The sequence below is a fragment of the Dicentrarchus labrax genome, unplaced genomic scaffold, assembly GCF_905237075.1.
Source record: "Dicentrarchus labrax unplaced genomic scaffold, dlabrax2021, whole genome shotgun sequence".
Taxonomy (NCBI): Eukaryota; Metazoa; Chordata; class Actinopteri; family Moronidae; genus Dicentrarchus; species Dicentrarchus labrax.
This window is the reverse complement of record NW_026136704.1, coordinates 18,687,155-18,707,816: the sequence shown is the minus strand read 5'-3', so window position 1 is coordinate 18,707,816 and position 20,662 is coordinate 18,687,155. Positions and strand designations below refer to the sequence as shown.

General features: G+C 39.2%; 1 protein-coding gene across 2 annotated transcripts in view; it reads left to right on the top strand.

Annotated features, from left to right (window-relative positions):
* Positions 1–20,662, top strand: part of limk1a (LIM domain kinase 1a) — a 49,840-nt gene that overhangs the window by 9,441 nt on the left and 19,737 nt on the right. Inside the window, exons 1-2 of one of the 2 annotated variants that reach the window (XM_051397700.1) lie at positions 2,291–2,751; positions 14,520–14,658. In XM_051397700.1, coding sequence (XP_051253660.1) covers positions 2,603–2,751; positions 14,520–14,658 — 288 coding nt within the window. In that variant the 5' untranslated portion in view covers positions 2,291–2,602. Of the gene's footprint in view, positions 1–2,290; positions 2,752–14,519; positions 14,659–20,662 lie in introns of those variants that run through there. The other variant, XM_051397699.1, reaches the window with a different exon arrangement.

Sequence of the window (20,662 nt, the reverse complement as noted above, 5' to 3'; positions counted from 1 at the left end):
GATCTGTGCTGCAGTCTCTCTGCACCGTCCTGCTCCCAATAAAACTATTTCTGCTTGACACTCGCTGACCCGACAGTCGTCCCATAGGACTACAGAGGCCTGTGCTTTTGTTAGCACTTTAGCCAAAAAACCTCTATGTGCATCCACTGATGACGTGTAGAAGGAAGAATATGCTTTTCTGATCATACACACTGTTTTCTAAATGTAGGTTATGGATTCATATTTTGTAGTCGTTATCAACAAACACACAGCTGTTATGAAACATTAAGTAACAACTGTTTAGGCCAGGCAGGGCCGCCCTTTCTCAAGGACGAGCTGACACAAAGCTCGCAGCTCCTCCACTGTCTCCCTGTGCTGCAGGACACATTTCTGTCTCCATCTGCCCCCCACCCCCCACCCACACACCCTGTCTGCAGGACAGACGTTACTACCACCCGTCTCGAGGAAAATTGCTGTTTGAAGAGTTAAAAAAAGAGGTAGGAAGAGGATCATTTATTAGCCTTCCAGCCGCGTGATACAGTGAAGTTTGACTCAGAAACATGAAGTGCTGCAGTGACTCAGCTGTTTCTACCTGCAGATGAACTCTGCCTGGTGACAGGAGGTGCAGCACAGGATGGATGATTTACAGTGTGTCGGATTGTTCAGTGAGTCTGAAAATAAATCTTAGTGTATAACCTCGATGCTGAACTCTTACAGTGTTGATGGATAAGTAACGTTAATGAGGTGAGACTGAAAACAGTTATTATGGATGCTAATTAGGTAATATAAATAATCACAACAAAGGAGCTTTGATAAACAAACAAAGCTGGGTTGTTCGAGTAATGCTTAGTAGAGCTGCAACGACTTATCAATTAGTTAATGACAGAAAAATATGTACTATCTTGATAATTGATTCATCGTTAATTATTTTACTCCTTTTTTCAAGCAATAATACCAAAGATTTGCTTCTCAGATGTGAGGATTTGATGCTTTTATATGATATATAAAGTGAGATATCTTTAAGGTTTGGAGTGTCAAATACAAACAAGCAATCTGAATACATCATTATTTTATGACATTTATAGAGAATAAAATAATTGGCTGAGTAATTGAGTGATTCAAATGATGTAAGAAATAGTTTGTTACTATGTTGCTCTTGCTGCAAACAGATATTTTACATATACAACATATATTTAAATATCTGAAATGTAAAAAATATTGAATGTTTGTCTCATTTTAACTATGACCTTGTTGGGTCCTGAGAGTGAACTCAGCTGTGTAGTCAGCTGACTGTGTTTGTGCTTGTATGTATATAATGATCCATATTATTCTATAGAGATTGTCGCTATGGTGACGTGTGGCTGAGACGTCGATTTGGGAATCCACCTGCCTCATTTCCAGACTGGTCCCCCAGCTGCAGTCTGTATGAGTACTCAGACTAATTCAGCCTAAAATCTAAATCCTAAACCTGTAAAAGTACAGAAGTATTATCAGCTGAATGTACTAAAAGTAAAAGTATTCCTTATGTTATTATATATTTTATTAATGTGTAATTGAATGTGTAATTTTGCTGTTGTAACTGGTCGAGGTGGAGCTTGTTATATCTTTATAGCTTTATGTACAGTCAGGTCATTTTCTCCAGTGGTTTTTCATCTTGTATTCGGTTTAACTAATAAAAACTAAACAGCTATTAACTGGCAACATGTAGGACAATGATGGTTTATAAACTACCTCAAACATATATTTGATTAGATTAGATTAGATTCAACTTTATTGTCATTGCACAACGAAATGCAGTTGCAGCTAACCAGAAGTGCAAAAAGAAGTAAAGTGCAGAGTAATGTGCATATGTACAGGGATATATTATTTAAAATAACATTATATATATATGAATATATATGAATATACTAGCAGGATATATACAGTATGAACAACATTAACAGATTGAACGGAGTGTAGTGAATACACTAAGATATATACAGCTAATAACAATATCTGACATTACTGCGCTGTAAATTCTTTATTTATTTGCTGACACGTGTGTGTATATACTGTATATATTAGCGACGAGCTAATGTTGGCTAATAATATCCAGATTATCAGCAAGGCTCTACTGTGTGTCTGAGTCAAACTGTATGAGGGTTTTTGGATAAATTGGAGCAGGTTGTTGATGCTGATGTTGATAGGAGTGTAGATTATCGGGCTCAGCTGGTTTGTCTTGTTTCTTGAGACTTCTTTGGGTATCTGTGGGTGAGGTTACACTCATCCTCAGAGAACAAAGCCCCTCAGCGCTCCTATGAGGGGGTTAGTAAATCAAATGAGCTGAGAGGAGTTGGAAGAGCTTCAACAGTTGATGGATAAGAGGAACATTTGATTTGTGCTACCAGGATCTTTAAATGTATTGAACAGTGCAGGAAATGGGCAGTTCGCATTACCAGGGAGGAGTCTGAGCAGAGTCTCCATGAGGTTAAAAAGAAGAATTAGGCAGCCGTGAGGAAGGTGGAGCAGAGGACAGGAAATAGTTGATGAAGAAGCGTGACCCCTCTGTGCAGCTGCAGTGGGAGAGGAAGTAGAGGAAGGGAGAGACAGAGTACAGAAAGAGAGAGAGAGGGGGGAGTCATTGATGGTTGTGACAGCGAGGCTGGTGGAGCTGTATGAGTTAAACATCAGAGCTGCTGACATGAGTTTGTCTTCTGACTGTCAAAACAAGGCCGTCGCTCCCACGGGTGAAATGTCAGCAAAGAACCAACACAGCAAGAAGCAGCGCATCAAGTAAGTGGAGCAGTGACACGATGGCTGGATGTTGAGTTTAGAGGGAACTTTAAATACAAACCATCTTAACTTCAGATCGGCTTACTCACTTGTTCCCGGGCTTTTGACCGTCTCACATGGTCTTCCTCGGGAAATGGAGTTTGTTTAGTTGTTCAAACTTTTGCTGAATTATCCACTGTTGATTCTTGATTAATTGAGTAATTGTTTGGTCTACAAAACATAACAACACAGTGAAAAATGCTCCTTTCAGAATCCAATGTTAATATTCAGTTAACTATGATGTACATTACCTACTGTAACATATATAAGTAGCAAAGTCTCACATTTGAGAGCTGGGAACCATCAGATGTTTGACTTTCTCGCTCAAAATAATTTTTTCTTTCAATCGATTAATCAACTAATATAAATTAATAGTGAATACAAATTAAACTGAGGTTATTGCCCCAATTATGTCGAATAGCCTCAAGAAGGTAAAGCTGACAAAATAATTTTTATATCAGCAAATTTGAACTGAACTGAAACTTTAGGTATTTTCTATTTGCAGTTAACCATTAATTTTGTTATTGATTAAGCTGCCAGTTATTTTCTAGATAAGTTAAGGAATCATTTGGTCTACTGCTGGGCGATTAATCGATTAATTCAAATGTATGTTTTGAAATGATGCAAAAAATGGCTGAATTGTGAAAATCAAGATTTAAGCTGCGGATGTTTAAGTCACTCTTATAAAGATATGTTGTCTTTTGTAGCTTATTTTGTATATCGTGTGTAATGTGAACAAATTTTAGATTTTATTTTTAGGCCTCAAACATATATTTATTATTTATTTATAGAATCATGGCTGGTATATAACAGAATAATGTATCACATTAAATAAAGAAAAGCATCAGATCTTCCCATTTAGACAAACTAAAATGATGTTATGTTTGTCTTAAGTATTGACACTGATGATTTGTTTCTGTGTGATGAGCCAACTGTCTGTCTCATTTCTCCTTTTCACACCGAAGCTCTGAAACTGAAATAAATGTAAAGCACAACAACTTTATCGTCAAGTGTTTGAAATGCAGAAATTACACTCATTCAAATGTACAGTTGTGTGGTGCTATACAGACTCAGAAATGTGTCACTCCGTGGGTTCAAATGATTCAGTTGTGTCTCTTGAAGTTGTCTCTCACTTCCCCAATGACAGAGCACACATCAGTCTTGTGTTTCAGTCACACTTCTGTCTTTCTTGATCCACAAACTCATGTCTGTTAGTTACTTCCCTCTTTTTTCAAAGTAAAACAATGAATTGAACCCTGCTGTCCTATGTGTGACAGACGTTATTATTATTGAATGTTTCTGTTCTGTTAGTCAACACACACTTACATCATCAGCATTAAAGGTCCAGTGTGTAACATTTAGGAGGAACTATTGGCAGAAATGTGATATAATAAGAATGGACAAACCAAACACTGGCTCTAGATGGGGCCGTTCTTGGCTACCATAGTTTCTCCTTAGCACTTGGAAGGGGAGGGTGAAGCGATAATCTGCAACTACACCACGGGATGCCAGTAAATCCTTCACACTGGACCTTTAAATAAGCTTGTGCTTCCATGAGTCCAAATACTGAAGGATGAGTCTCAGGGTGAAGAGGGTTGTTTGGCTTTTTGTATCTCAGGCAGGAAGCAGTGTGTGTGTGTGTGTGTGTGTGTGTGTGTGTGTGTGTGTGTGTGTGTGTGTGTGTGTGTGTGTGTGTGTGTGTGTGTGTGTGTGTGTGTGTGTGTGTGTGTGTGTGTGTGTGTGCGTGTGTGTGTGTGTGTTTGTTTGCATAAAGCCGATAAGTGTGTTATCGAGCACAACCAGGCTGTCAAAAGGGAAACCTCTTTTGTTTATCTCATTGGTTGTCTACTTTTCTTTCTTTTACTCCAAATAACCCAGAAAGGTCATTGTGCGTATACAGACTTTTATTACTTACATATGTAAGTTTGTACATATAAATAGAAATTGGCCACACATACTTTATTTATTTGTATTTACAGTACACAGTATTCATTGATATTGCATTTGTTATTCTGACTCTTTTTACAGTGTGATCACTCAATCATTGATCCAACTTCACATGACGATGCACATCATGTAAAACAAACATGAAAAGTTAAAATTCAATATATCCTCGTGTTCAACAGTCTTTGTACAGAACACACACATTCACTCACTATTGATGAATACAGACAGTTATTGTACTTATTACAAGTATGTGTGCTCGTAATTATAGCAACTTTTATTTTTTAAATAAGGGCTTGTTCTGTAAATATTTCTCGTACTCTTGTGATGAAACATTGGTCTGAAGCTAAATTTTGAGGCTGTTCTGTAGTTATATAATAAATATAGAAACTTCTGATTAACTCATATCAATTTCAGCGTTAACTGAACCACTTCCAGTTAGTGATGCCCACTTTTTGGTTCAAGCCCCGCCCATTGAGAGTACGGATACAAATACAGATTTAATTTGTTACCCAAATAATCTGACTCATTGTTACAATCTTCCTTTTAACTATCAGGTATAAATTTAATATTTTAGTAGAATATGAAACTTAATTCGACACTTCATGTGTTTTTTTTAAATAAAAAATACACAAATACAATCAGTAAAGATTGAAGATATTAAGACAAAGAGGTCTGTTGTTGTTGTGTCACCTCCAGTCCGTCACATAAACTTTGATATAGGTTCAATATTTGATCTCTTCAGCGGTGTCGAAGCACCTCCTGTCATTATTGCATTAAAATGTTCTTTTTTAAGCTGTAGCTTTTGATTGAAGCTTGTCATTTTCCAGTAACTGTTTGCTCTGCGACTGCACCAAGAACTCCTCTTCCTCCTCGCTGTAACGTCCCAGGGTTCAAAGCTGCTGATAACATTCGCAGAGAGGAGAAAGGAGTCGTCCTGTGTGCTGGTGCGTTTTGATTAATCACCTGTTCCCGAGCTCCAACCTTTGGCTCTCACTACAATACTTTAATCACACTTTGAAAATTCAATTTTGTCGCGCTCCAGACTTAAACCCTGCGTGTGATTACAGAAAGGAAGATTAACGCCCTCGTTTTCTCTCTATTTTGTGAGTCCTGTCACTTTTATATTTGACCTTGGTGATTTCATAGAAAGTATGAAGCCTTTGTCAGCGTTCAGAACCTTTAAAACACTGTCTCATACAAAAAAACTGTCTGCACTCCATTATTTTATTGAATTATTGTTATTATGGAACGTGAACGCTATATTTCTACTGTTTACCTCAAGATCATCATGATGAACGATGAAGATAGTTGCTACCATGATAACTTTGCAGGGCTGTGTTTTGGTGTCTGAAAGGCCTTGGATACATATTTCAATAGGCTCGTTCCAGATGAGTCAGACTTACACAGAATCAGTTACAGGTGATTGGTACACAATGAATGCCTGTTATGTAAACAACAATTACAATCTAACATACTGTAGCTTGAACAGTCTAACTACTTGAGACTGAAGCACAACAATTCCAAACTTTGTTTTCAGGAATAAAAAGGCCAGTTTCTTATTGAATTCCTTATTGCTTTAGTTTTTTATTTGATTCTTGATTCCCAATCCTAATCACCGGTGCAACTTTTTCACCCACCACTGCGTTAACTTTCTGTATAAGTATCCTCTGTTTGTGTTAAAGCTGTTGGAGAAACAGATTCACTCCAAACTATTTAGTTAAAGAGATCAGATAATGAATAGAAACTCTGCTGTTGAACAACACCGATCATGGTTCCCAGAGCTCGCTGGAACCTTTTATCACTTCCACGCAGTGGAACAAGTGAGATGGCCCCAGTCTGACTGTCAGTCAGGGTGGCTTAACAGTCACAAAGGAAACTGCTGCCATGCACATCATTTACTCACAGTCTGCCAGGGCTCCTGTTTAATAGTTCAATAGACCACCAGGCCACAAATAAAGAGATTGTCTCCCACAGTCTGAAGCATTTTGTTCAGCAGCCGGTGCAGAGCCAAATCTATAGAGGGCGCAATTACAGCCGCTGTTTAAAATGCTTCACTTGCTTTTCCTCGACTGTGCTTCAGGTCTTTTTAAGTGTAGCAAAAAAAAACTAATACTGGGGTTAAAGCCGGCGTAAGTGCTGCTGAGCTTGTGTTTGTCAAGGTGACGGGAACAGAAACCACCCAATAGAGAGCGACTGGGGGGGTTAGCATGAGGTGATGAGGTAATGCCTCTGTTTTTATGCGAGAGGTGACATCATCGCTATGGCATTCTTTGTTGCCATGGAGAAAGAGGAGGGAGGGGAAGAGGGGTAATAAAAAAGGGGGGCCAAAAAGGGGGCGCGTGGGAATGGGATGAATGTGTCCTTGAACGTGTGTGTTAATGTGCGAGCGTTGATTGTAACAAAATTCAGACAAATCAATATTATCAATTAGGGGGATTTGTTTGGTAGTGTGCAGCAACGTCACACAGGTACGCTCGTGACTCCGTGTGGGAAATCCTTCAGGTTTTTGGGAAAATATCAACAGTGGAAATCTTGGCACTGGACCAGGAATCTCTTGTCTATTTATGTCTCCTGTGAGGGGGAAAGAGAGGGGTCTCCCCCAGACATGTCTGCCATTTCCTCAGCTCGACTTTCACTGTGTGTGTGTGTGTGTGTGTGTGTGTGTGTGTGTGTGTGTGCACCCCTCTAACCCACAACCCCCTCGTCTCTTTCCCAGAGGTTGTATTTTCTCTTTGTCTGTGAGGATTTCAGCTTAGCCTGCAAGTGCAGATACAACAGCTGAGCACTTTTTTCATGCCGTAGACGCATTTGTTTCAAACTCAATACGCTTGACGTCAATTGTCTAAATCTCTTGATTTTACATTAAAGCTGGGCAGACCAGTGTATTGGCTTATTGATCAGAAGTACTTATAAGCATTTCTGCTGTCTTTGCAAATAGAAAGGAGATGGATGTCCGTCTGAGCTTGACGCAGATGATTGAAGATTTAATAATTAATGGAGATGCACCCGTTTGCATCTGTGTGTGCGTATGTGTGTGCGTGTTTGAGAGGTGTGGCTCCTCGTAAATCTTTCAGTTTTGCATCTGTCTAATGAACCTGCCCACACCTCTGCCAGAACACACACACGGTTTCCTTTTGACTGCCTCTTCTTCCTGTAGCAGTGTCAGCCCACACGTCATTTAATGACCTGTGGGTATGTGTACACACACACTCACACTCACAAACACACACACAGACACAGGCTCTCTCAAACACACACACACACACTCTCTCTCTCACACACACACAAACATACACACACACACACTCAACTTAATAATGGTGACCAGAGCTGGATGGTCGGCAAGGAGGTTTGGTTTTATTTCACTGCGAGGCGTTCGAGGGCCCATCCTAAAAGGAGTAATACTGAAACACAGAGAATAAATAAAATACATGAGCTGCAATGGTTAGAGTTAATCAATTGTTTATTCAACCGAAATAATCTGTAACTATTCATGATAAACGTTTCAGTTGTTCTGTTTCCAAGCAAAAATTGTTTTAAAAAAAGCCAAATATTCTTTGATTCCTGTCAAATATCAGGTAAATTGAGTATATTTGCTTTTAACAGCATTTACCCCGACATTTAAAGATGTCAGTGTGGGCTCTCAGTTGTGATGGCATTTTTCTATATTCTATGATATTTTCATTAACAATAGATTAATCGTAAAAATTACTACAAGATTATTGGATACTAAAAAAATATTATTGTGAGCTGCAGCCGTAGCTCAGAAGTGTACTATAGTGTGAATACATTGGGCAGAAAATAGAGATCATCTTAAAACCATTTTAGGTGAACAGCTGCAGGGCAGATTCATATCTGAGACATGTTAAACCACAAAGCTCTACATGTCAGACAACTGAAATAATGGACACATTTTGCCCTGATTAATAATTAATTATCTATGTAATTTCCCTCTGTGTGCGCAGGTGTGTTTCTGTATTACCTCAGAATAATTCATTTTGATTGTCAGTTAACTGTTGTTGTGTCTTGTTTTGTCCGACCAAGATTTTAAACCCCAAAGATATTATATTTATCATCTTATAAGACAAAGAAAAGCAGCAAATCCTCACATTTTAGAAGCTGCTACAGTTAAATATGATTGAAAATTTGAATCAATTATCAAAACAGATTCATTTTCTGTTGATTGACTCCTTGTTTGAGCTTTATTTTAAACCAACAAACCAAGTGTGATATCGTTTTATGTGTCTCCCGTATATAGTGAATGGTTACACACGGTATGTTGATACAGATGGGACTTTTTTCTCATTTGTTAAGGCACCTGTGAGTCATCATTTCTCGTTCGGTATATTTACATACTTCAGCACTTCGGTCTCACAGGGAATTTAATTCCATTCATTCGTTCTGACCTGATGGTTTTCTCATTCAACTTCAGCTAGTCAACTGGGGACAAATTAATCATGTCAGGTATTGACCCAGGTCGGACTGCCGGCATGATAAACAGGATGCACAGTCATTCAAAAACATATTACCTCATGAAACTGTCCAATGATATAATCTCTCTGGGAATAATAAATATGAATGAATAATAGCGGACTACCAAAGAGCAGCACATGGATAATTAATCTGGTATACCATCATTTAAAAAAATCATTTCAATCCTGCACACACACACTCATACATATGTAAATGTGTTTGTTTATATGTAATACTAACACTTATTTAAATGTATGGGGTTTTTTTTGTTCTTTATTTGTCTGTTTTTCTACTTCCGACCTGTCAAATATGTTGTGAGAGTGAATTTCATTTTTCATTGTAAGATTTTTTTGAAGAGGCTACCTAATGATTGACAAGAAAAGATATGATTAGAAAAAATCTCAGAAGAAATACATGTTTGAATGTTTTTAGCCACACTAGCTGCTATGGCTCTAGGGATTTTGGTCCACAGAGGATGAATTGTATTCCTTTTCATCACAGAAGTTTAATTTGTCCAGTTCTTTGGTTTAGATTAGCATTGCTAACTTTTGCTAAGTGCTAATCATTGACAGTATATAATTAGTGGACTTCCAGGACTGTGAAGTGAAGCCAATGTCTGCAGCGTCTTAAAAGCCAGTGTCTTAAACATGCATTCTTTCTAATGGCCAGTAGGGGTTCAGCTGCATGGGCTTCAGAAAAGATAGAAAAAAAAAATAAATAAATATATATATATATATATATAATATAATATAGATAAACAGTTTCCAGGACCTGTCAGTTTATTAATGGTTAGTAAGCTAAAGACAAAAAATACCCAGTAACGAATTATGCATTCATGGCATCCATGATGATGGAGATGTGCTCGGTGGGTTTGCTAAACACTGAAATAATTGTCCCCCATCCTGATGGAAACACCCATGGTTCCTGCATAGGTGCGTAGATGTGCACGTGAATGAACATGCGGTACGCTGCAGGGTCCCTGTTTGGAGGTTAGCAAATACGGTCACCTTACTTTACTCCGACTGTGTTTTTACAATATCTTGTGAACCCTTGGAGGGGTCCCAACCCTCAGGTTGACCTTGAAGGTAAAAGATTTTTAGAGAGAGTATGAAAACTAGTCATTGCAGGTGATAGACACTGAGTAAGTAGTTGAGACAGAAGTGGAGTCAAATGTTCGTGAACACAGACAGAGGAAGGTGAGAGGCCAGGGAGAGGCTGCCTCCTTTTGACCTCGAAAAGGAATTTATTACTCTCCGAGACACTTTTAGATAATGCCATCAGGGATTAGAGCTGAAGGGGGGACCGTTGCAGATTTATTGTCAGTGGTTGTTTTCTGACCCTGGGGGAATCCAGCTGGGTTTCATGGTGTCTAAAATCTGCTCTGGTCCCTCTCACTTGTTCATGGGAGTTATTCATCACTTTCCTATGTCCTCTGCCTGTTTTAAATCAATCAAACGTTATTTAGTCTTTATTGTCTTTTTGTCTGATATCAGTCTTTTCAAATACTCTACCACAGATTTTCTCAAACTCATTTCTTTCTCTGACCTTGAACATCATTATTGATTGCTTTCCTAAAGGGCATGCAATATTTATTTACAGTGTTTTATGTTACAGTGTGCTTTATTGTTTCCGCAGTAAGGTGAAAGAGACTGCTAAGCTTTTCATTTTCGGATTTTTCGGAGCATCATAGCAGAGTGGGCAAAGACTCTCTCTGAGTCTTTCACACTGATAATCCTCTTATTCTTCCGTGCCAATGCACACAGAAACACTGTCACACATAAATGCACTAATGTGAGCCCACTTTAATACACTAACTGGAAAAAGCATTATATTTTTTACTATTATGGTGGGTTTTTCATTCCTGGAAGTCTTTAGTTGTAACCAAGAGTCGCTGCCTGCCTCCTCCACCTCTGAGATAAGATTGTGGTCCTCAAGGCAGAAATTTACCATCTCCATCTGGGAGTCACTAATGTATTCACTCATATCTTTAATACTCTGCTACCACTCCCAGCTCTGCTCCGGTTTAACTATGCAGAAACTCAACCTTAAAGCATTAAAATCCTGTCTGTGCCCTTCCCAGGTATGACTTTGCCCCAGCAGGGGTTTGCAGGATGTATGTGTATGTGCGTGTGTGTGTGTGTGTGTGTGTGTGTGTGTGTGTGTGTGTGTATGCATTGAAAGGCAGTTATTGAGCGGCAGAGAGCCAAGACAGCTGAGTAGCTCCTGGCTCGGTGCTGCGGACGTCTTCTGAAAGCCTTGACCCAGTTCCAAGTCTCCTCCTCCCCCCTGCTCACCCAAACATGCTGCATACTGAAGCAGCTCTGCTACAATCTGCTGAGCTACAGTGGAGCGCTGCATGCAGATGCCGGGAAGAGTGGGTGTGTCTGTCTAATAAATAAATTGTATGTGTGTCTGTATGTGCTGCAAGGTTATATGTGTGTGCATGTGCGTAGTGGTGTGTGTGTGTGCAGTAGGTGCAAGACCTAGGGGCAAAGTCATGGAGAGTTGCTGTTTCTGCTGAATATATTAATGAGTCCTTCACTAGTTGTTACTGTACCAACCAGCCACAAATAGGACAGGAAGGGGAGACATAGCTGCACAGATTTGGGTCAGATTTAAGTCTTTGCGGAACAATTCTGCTACACATTGATTAATCTGATGATCATTTTCTCGAGGTGACGTCTTTCGGTGTCCTGTTTTGTCTAATCCCCAATCCAAAACAATAGAAAACTAATTATATTTAATGTACAGTCAAACAAGAAAAAGAAAAGCAGCAATTCCTCACAAATGAGCTGCAGTCAAGACCACCTTTGATTTGACTTTGAGTCCAATACAGAGACAAGAACTAGTCGAGAGAGAGTCCAAACAGGGTCGAATCCAGACCAAGACAGAAAAAAAAGAATATTTTTCTATTGCCAATTTAGATGAGTTTTGGCATCCAGACCTACGATTGCAAGTGACATTGATTGGCTGCCTGGTACCCATAGTTAGGCAACAAGGTAACCAATGTCAGTGCCCATTCTAGATGGATTTTGAATTAAACCAATACCCGTAACCCGTTAAGTTACTTGATGGACTCGATTGAGACCAACTAGAATATTTGGCGAGACCAATGGCCGAGTCAGAGACAAGTCCGAGTGTAAATAAATTAATATTAATGAAGATCGTAAAAAACCTGATATCTTTGGTTTCTTCAACAAGCCAAACCTTGCACACAGCACAGAAGAAAATTTAATCGTACAAAATGTAAATAGCAGGAAATTGGGATGAGACAAAGGACACACAGGATTCTGCTCCAGCCTGTTAAGCCGAGCACATTTTCAGAGCAAACCAGTCCGGATTTAAGCTTCCCTGAGCAGGGACGAGGCCAGACGGCTGGCTGATGGGAGGAAAGCTCCACTGGGAAGGAGTGGAGACACTCACTTAGTCATGGCCTTTAGACACAGAGATTTGTACAGATTACAAACAAGCACATACACGCCTAAAAGCACGCACACATACAGAAAATGCTTCAACCAAAGGGATTAGCACAGATTTTGATTTATGGCCACATGCAGACTTAAATCTACCTACTTAACCACATAAACAAATACATGAAGATATAATGTTTAAAAACTAAAGTTATAATGAAAATTCACAGATAGAGACTAATCAGTAGGAAAAGTGAGGTGCTACCTGCTTTCCTCTGCTGTGTTGCTCTATCTGACATGTCTGAGTTACATCATATTGTTAACATCCTCTTTCTTCAGATGTCATTCACATCATCTATCATCACTTTCCAGGAAATAACCTTTACTCACCTGTTTTTTTTATCATTAAGTATGTGTAGCAGTCTGTGTTTGGTCATTTGCATTGTACCAAAAGTGATCTCCACACACACATTTTGTCACCATATTATCATCGTCCGTCTGTCTCCAACTCTTCGTTATCCGTCCTCCACTCTGTCAGCATCCGATGTCTATCCGTCCTCCACTCTGTCAGCATCCGATGTCTATCAGGCTGACGTCACTCTGGACTTTTTAGAGCAGCTTGCTATTGAACTCTGGTGACAGATGGACCGACCAGACAGATGAACACGTCTGATTGTGCGCAGTATCAGACTGTCTGCACAAACAGTAGATTGAATCAGGGACTTAAAACCTGCTATTGATAAATACAACCTGGGAAAATATAATCACAACACAGGTTCATTTTCAGAACAATAAAAAACATCATGCTGCTGCGTGATCCTGGAGGACTGCAGATGTTTGGTTTTCAATTTAGGTTACTCTAAACTTAACTCATATTTTTCTGTAAGCAAATATAAACTGTACAGTTTTTCTGACCTCAATATTTGCTACGACTCAACATGATGTTAAGTTTGTATTCAACCCTGAAAGTGAAGCTATCAAGCTAGGCTAACTAGCCTTCACTCGGAAAGTGGAAGATTGTTAGCCTAGCTTGCTATCGTTAGCACGAGGGTGGATGGTTAGCTTAGGTCAAATCATGATAAAACACCAATGCATATGATGATATATAACGTTATGTACTAGTTTCCTAACAAAGTTTGACTTAATATATATAAAATATATATACTGTTTGATGTTGGGTGATGAAATGTTTATATATGGCATCCGTGTGGTTGTCTGAGTGACTGTGCTCATGATGTATTCAACTGCAGTGACGTTGTGTCTTTGTTTGCCATTACTGTGTTTTTTTTAAGGCCCAGTCATACTTGTGTGTTTTGATGTGATCTCATTTGGTTCCACCTCAGTTGGGGTGGCGAGTGATAAATCCACAAAGGGACTTATTATCACCATGAAAACTATAATTTGGGGCCCTGCAGGGTGTCATTAGGACGGTTAAAGTACGGTTTAAAGAGTGCAGTAAAACATAATGTTCTGTCAACACAATAACAACTTCATCTGCTGTGCACTTTTTAGTGCAGGATGAGGGCGTTTGTCACTGTTTTCTGCTTTTTCTTCCCTCTTAAATGTATAAATATGTTACTATTAGTGTTGAAAATAATGACAATAATAACAATTTATTAAAAGACAATTAATTAGTTAATTAAGGTTTTTTTTTATAAAGCAAATTGTTTCTGGCTCCAGCCTTTTAACTGTGAGGATGACGTGAAGATCCTGTTGTCTCATACATCACTTGCATATTTTCTGACTTCCTCTTTTGTTTCTGCCGTCTGGATTTGAATGTGTCAAATGTTCAGTGTCGATCTAAAAGCGCAATGACATGATTTTATCCTCTAAGCTCATTGAAAAAGTGTTGATTAACTTTAAAACCGCTCACTTATCTCTCTCCATCTCTTCTTTAAGGTGTTGTGAGTGCAGCGCATCGCTGTCCCACTGGTATTATGAAAAAGATGGACGGCTCTTCTGCAAGAAGGACTACTGGGCCAAATTTGGGGAGTTGTGCCACGGCTGCAACGACCCAATCACCACCGGCCTTATCATGGTAAGAGTATCCATCCACTGACAATCACCTCTCATCACTTCCCTGGTTCTTTGTTTGCTGATAAACCTCAAGTTACAGCACACACATACTGTACAAGCAAACACACACCTGAGTCCACACATTTACAGCCTCACCGGTTTGTGTGTGCCAACATACAAACATGCACGTAGGATCTGTGCCAGACCTGTAACTGACCCCGATGCCTTTCGCCGCTTAGTCAGATTGTCTTACAGACCACCAGTGAAAGTCGGAGCTGTTGTTGTGGCACAAGAGAGGAGAGAGGTTCATGTGCAGAATAGATGTGGTCACGGCACCGGAAAGCAGATAAACAATAGACTGAGCCTCTGCTGATAAGTGCTGCTGCATTATAGAAAAGACAAGATAACAGCATCAAAGGAGAGTTGTGTCTATTTGTTGATTAGTGATGGAATCACACACAAAAGCTAGAAGAAACTGATTAATACTGTATGTTGGTGTAATAAAATATCTTGTCTTTATATGTCTTGGGGCCCTTTTTTCCTGCCGGCACAAAGCCCATCAGCGGCATAAATGCAAGTGCAAATTTCATTGACCAGGAGTCTGTTTTTTGTGCCTGTTTGGTAATCTCCTGGCTCCAAATGGCTCCAACCTTTGCTGAGGTGGTTTGAAGAGGTGCAGCTGAGGCTGTGTTAATGGTGGTTAGGAGGGGCAGAGCAATTTGTACACTCTTTTTGACACAAAAACAGGCTTGCTTTTCTGCCTGCTAAGTACAAACGCAAGGCCATTTTAGGGGGTGTAGATTGATGAGGCACACATACACCTCTCCAAATCAATAAACTGAATACTGAATGTTTTGGAGTCAAACAATTAACAACGTCAACTTAGGCTTTATTAATTTGTGATGGGACTTTTTCTGTTGTTCTGCCATTTTAAAGATGAAACAATGAATCAGTTAATTCAGAGAATGATCAGCAGATTAATTCATAATGAAAATAACCCGTAGTTGTAGACCTTCTACGTTTTTATTGTGTGTTTTTCTGAGTTTTCCAGAGCAACTAGACCATGCTGCAGGTTTTACATACTCACTTCCTGCAAAAGGAAGCTTTTTGCATAAGCTGGTGGGTGTATAATAAAGTACATATTCCTCCCTGCTCATCCATCACTGGTAAACTTCACAGAGTTGTTTTCGGTAATCCTTGTCGTATTCACACAGTGAGGTAAAATAACAATTATCACCCACGGCAGCAGACGATATGAAAACTTCGTCAACTGTGTTGAAATATGTGAGGCTCATATTCTAGAAAACTACTGCCTGTATACTTAGCACAAAGCTTATATGAGGATAAGTAATGCTTTGCATTTCACAAGTGTCATTAGTGGCTGACAGTAAAATGTTTAAGTGCTTTTTGAAGTAAGTGGGATTTAACTTAAATTACCTCAATTCGTTTTTAAATTGTGCACACTTATGAGCATTTATCTTCCATTTTTAGGTTTAATTTTAAACAAAATGTACTCGTACATTTAAATGTCCTTTTAGATTATTTTAATGAAGAAACATATGGTAGCTACAATATGTTTGGTGCCCAGCTGAGGCGATAAAAAGCCACCCAAAACCTGCACTATTAACTAAATCAATAATTCACTGACTGTTGCTGGTCCTTTGATAGCAGAAGCCGGTTAGAATAAAAAGCTGAGTTCATTCGTTGCACATAAAGTATCCTCTTTGACACATTTGCCCCCTGGTCAGCTACAGCAGCCAGCAGCTTCTAGCAGGTCATGTGTCATGGCCATGATGAACGGAAATCATTCATGGCTCGGCCTTTCTCTGCATCTCTGAGCGTGTGTGTGTATTTTATCATTTACACTGCCTCCAGACAGTTTGCCCTTTGCTGTGCAATCTCAGTAATGAAACATGTAGGAGACTCTAAAGTGAATTAGGTGGAGAGATGGCTGCACTACTCTTCTTTCTCCTCCTCTGGTTTATTGCTCCTCTTACAGTGCAAATACACTGATTGACTGTCTCTGCTGTTACACTTAAAGTAAATTTGAGATTGGTCAGCCAGTAAGGCTTGAATTGCTCCCTATGTCCGTGCCACGCCCAGGAAGAAGAAGTGTACTCCAGTCCTGCAGAGTCACTCTGTGCAGATTAGCAGAAACATAATCCTATTTTTAAAATTCACTGATGCCACTGCACCTGAAAAAGCTTCTGTCACAGGCAGTGAAAACATTTTGAGCTCCATGATGCAGTGATGACTCAGAGTCTGCAGACAGAAAGATTGAACTGATGGTCAGCCAGACAGAAACAGTAATTACCACCATACAGCTGCACCTTGCTTTAACCCTTATGTTTTGGAATAGTTTGTGTGAGTAATTATTATTTTCATTAATCATTGTTTGTCTTTTTGTTTGTTAGTTGTTCACAGGATTGTAACAAGGTGATAGGGGACAGTTGAGAAAGTAGGCAGGATGTGAACTTTCGCCTGAAGCGTTCTCTGCTCATCTAATTACTGAACTGTTGATGTTCGTGATTTCCATCACTCTTTTGGAGCTTCTCGTCCTTGTTGGCGAGGAAGTAGACCTCGAGGGCGGATTGCTGTTTCCAACTGTCACGTAATAAACTAGAGTATCAGAGAATTTTTACACAATTTTTTTACACTTCATTTTATCGGCCATCGGATACAAATAATCGGAAAAATGCTGAATATTAGATCCAATAATCAGCCAGACCGATAATCGGTCCATCCCTATTTCTTACTGACGGTTATAACCTTATAACACAACAATTAATAACCCACAACTAACTCTAACAGGGAAAAACACCATGATACACAACAATTTGTGACAATTTATTTCTTATTTGTGCAATAGAACATTTGAGAAATATCTCTTTTAATGCTTAAATACTTTGAGACGCAAGTTTTTGCTATTTGAGTGTCCGTGTAGTACGAGCCTGCTGGTGTGTGTATGTTTATATGCAAACAGGTGTGTGTCTGCAGCTTCAGCTCCTGTCATCACCATCCGCCTTGAGTGAACTAGTAATTCAGGCAGAGGATGTTACTCAGTTATTTACTACCCTTACAGAGACTGATTTATGTGCTGAATACTGAGTTAACTGATGTAATTGGATTTCCTCCCCTACCAGCCCTCCTTCACTCTATCCGTCCGTCACACCGCCTACTGACAGATGAATGTGTGGTAATAGCAGCCTTCTCCTCATTCAGTTCAGTCAGCCTTTCTGCAAACAACTCAGGGCCAAGAGCCAGCTGACGGGAGCGGGGCCAGACATCAACCTAGGCCTGTTGGGTGACCAGAGCTTGGGAGACGTTTCTGGTTTCGTGGTTTCTCACCCACAATGCTCTGTGAACATCAGTTCAGGGTTGACCAACAAGACATTACCATGGCCTTGGGTCAAACTTGCTTTGATTCAACGATGGTTGAGTGTGATCTCTGAGGCTGAGCCTGTCAAAGTCCTAGGCTAATCTGTGACTGTCACAGCTTTCTAAAACACAAACATTAGGGGTGTAAAGATTTACCAATCAATTTTAACGTAATAGATGCAACTACATTGATACACAGACCCCTGGATTGATCTGACCGTACCATGAATGGGTCAGTGTGGGTCGTGAAAGGTAAAAGTTCAACGCGAGGGTCTCGTAACAAGAGTAATGTTAGCACAGCGTGGCTTGCAAGGTTGGTACATGTTTGATAACGCCAACAAGATTTACCATGCACTCTCAAATATAAAATCTAAAGTTTGGAAGACATTTGAATTCTATAAGAAGGAATGAAAGTTGAGATTTCAGAATTATTTATTGGAAAAGCAGTAAACACAACAACATGTCATTTTGAAATCATACATTTGTTTTACATTTTTTGGATCTTCTTGGGATTCCCTGGTTTTGTATGAAATTTATCTGAAGTAATAAAAAGTTATTAAAGCAATGTCACTTTTATAGAACTGGCTTATTTTAATTTAGAATGAAAAATAAAAGAACTGTATCAGATTGCATTGAATTGTTCCTTATTAAAATACATCATCCCTGAATCCTATCAAAGCACATGCATGTAGATACCTATCGGATTATCTTACAAGGGAGAGATACAGACCCCTAACTTTCTTCTCTTCTTTCCATGGAAATTATGAATCAGTGATTTTGTTGTGAGGCTGTTTAAACATTCACTTTTTCTTTCAGTGCCCAAAACCTTTACAACACAAAATCTCTGTTTTCTGTCCCATCAGGTCTCATTGTTGTTTTGATATTACCAATCATGAATTTTCTGATTTGTTTATTTCCATCATGTTGCATAAAAGCTCCTTGTCAGGTGGTTGTGATTTAGCCTTACTGGCATTGTGGCGTCTTGGGTACTTTCTTTGTTTCTTTTTCTCTTTCTTTGTTTCTGAGATTGCAAAACACTTGAAGGTGAAATCCAAGAAGTTTCTGTGAAATCACAAGTGCTTGATATTGTTTGGGATTTTTTGGCATTCTGTGAACCCTTATAACCCTGTTGCAACTATTGTTTTCGGTTTCAGTTTAGTTGGTGCAGTTGGATATATATATATATATATATATATATATATATATATATATATATACATATGTATTTTTAAATTCATGGTTGAAGACAAAAGACATTTTCTTACAAATAATAAATAAATAAGTAATATATGGAAAACATGAAGGAAAGCAAAAAAGAATGAGTAAAACATGGACATTGGGGGGGGCATACCAGACCTAGTGAAGTGATACATCATGTTAGGTATTCACAAAGTAATCCCTTATTACTCACCAGTAAAAGCTCTGTGCTGGTCAACAGCTGGTTCAGAGTAAATCAGGAACGACTCATGAAGAAAGTGGTCAGTATATTGATTACACATTTTACATTTTTAAGTAATCATTACCTAATGATTCATGTATCTCCCTGTCAGTTCTCATCATCTACTATATATCCCTGTGTGTACTGTTTGCAGCATTCAGCGTTAATGTGTTTTTTCACATGCCCGTTCAGGAAAGTGGCAATTTACTTGGCAATCCTTCTTATTGAGCCCAGCTGTATTGTAGTGTTACCAGTGAGACTCTTTATTTTTGCAATTGTCTCCTGACTTTTTGACTGCATATGTCCTACATATGTGGTTATTGAGAAATTTAGATATTTTGGGCCACCAAACCAGTGGAAAGTCCCAGATATACAGTGTACTTTATCAACTCCCACTGGTATGAGGTAGCTCTGTGGTTGAGTGGGAATGTGCTAGTTGTTTCTGTAAACCTGATGAATATTTAGCCTCTAAGTGAATACAGACACATGTGTAATAAGTGTTGGGAAATGGTATTTGTTAAGATGTTGTTGCTGTTCAGTTTGTGACATTGTTTTCGTAGCAACTGGATCGGCTGTTGATGATCTCATCAGTGAGGCTGAACACAGCGTTCAGTCTGGTCTGAACAGAGCGCTCTGTCGCAGTGTAGAAACTTATTATTAGGATAAGGGCGAGTTTTCTTGTCATTGAAATGTGTCAGGGAGGTCAGAGGTCAGGCTCACATACAGAGGGGTGTATTAATGCAGCTACTGGGGCTTCAGCTGGATGGCTTCAGGCTTTATGTTGATCTTCTGCTCACAGTGAGATGTTAAAGGACCTGTGTGTAGGATTTAGTTGTGTAATACAGCTCAGCCTTCAAAGGTGTGTACGAGAAACTACAGTGGCTGCGAAATGTCTTGTGAAACATAGAAGGCCCTATCTACAGCCAGTGTTTGGTTTGTCTGGTCTCGGCTACTGTAGAAACATGGCGGGCTCCGTGGAAGAGGACCTGCTCCCTTTGTAGATAAAAACAGCTCATTTTAAGGTAATAAAAACACAAAGACTCTTATTTTCAGGTGATTATACACTAATGAAATCATACCTATGAATATTATATTCAATTTCTGCCAACAGAGCCTCCAAAATGTTACACACAAAGGTATCAACACTGACATTTAGAGAGGTCACAACCTGACCAGTGATCTTTACTAAATTGTTTTTTGAAATTTGTGT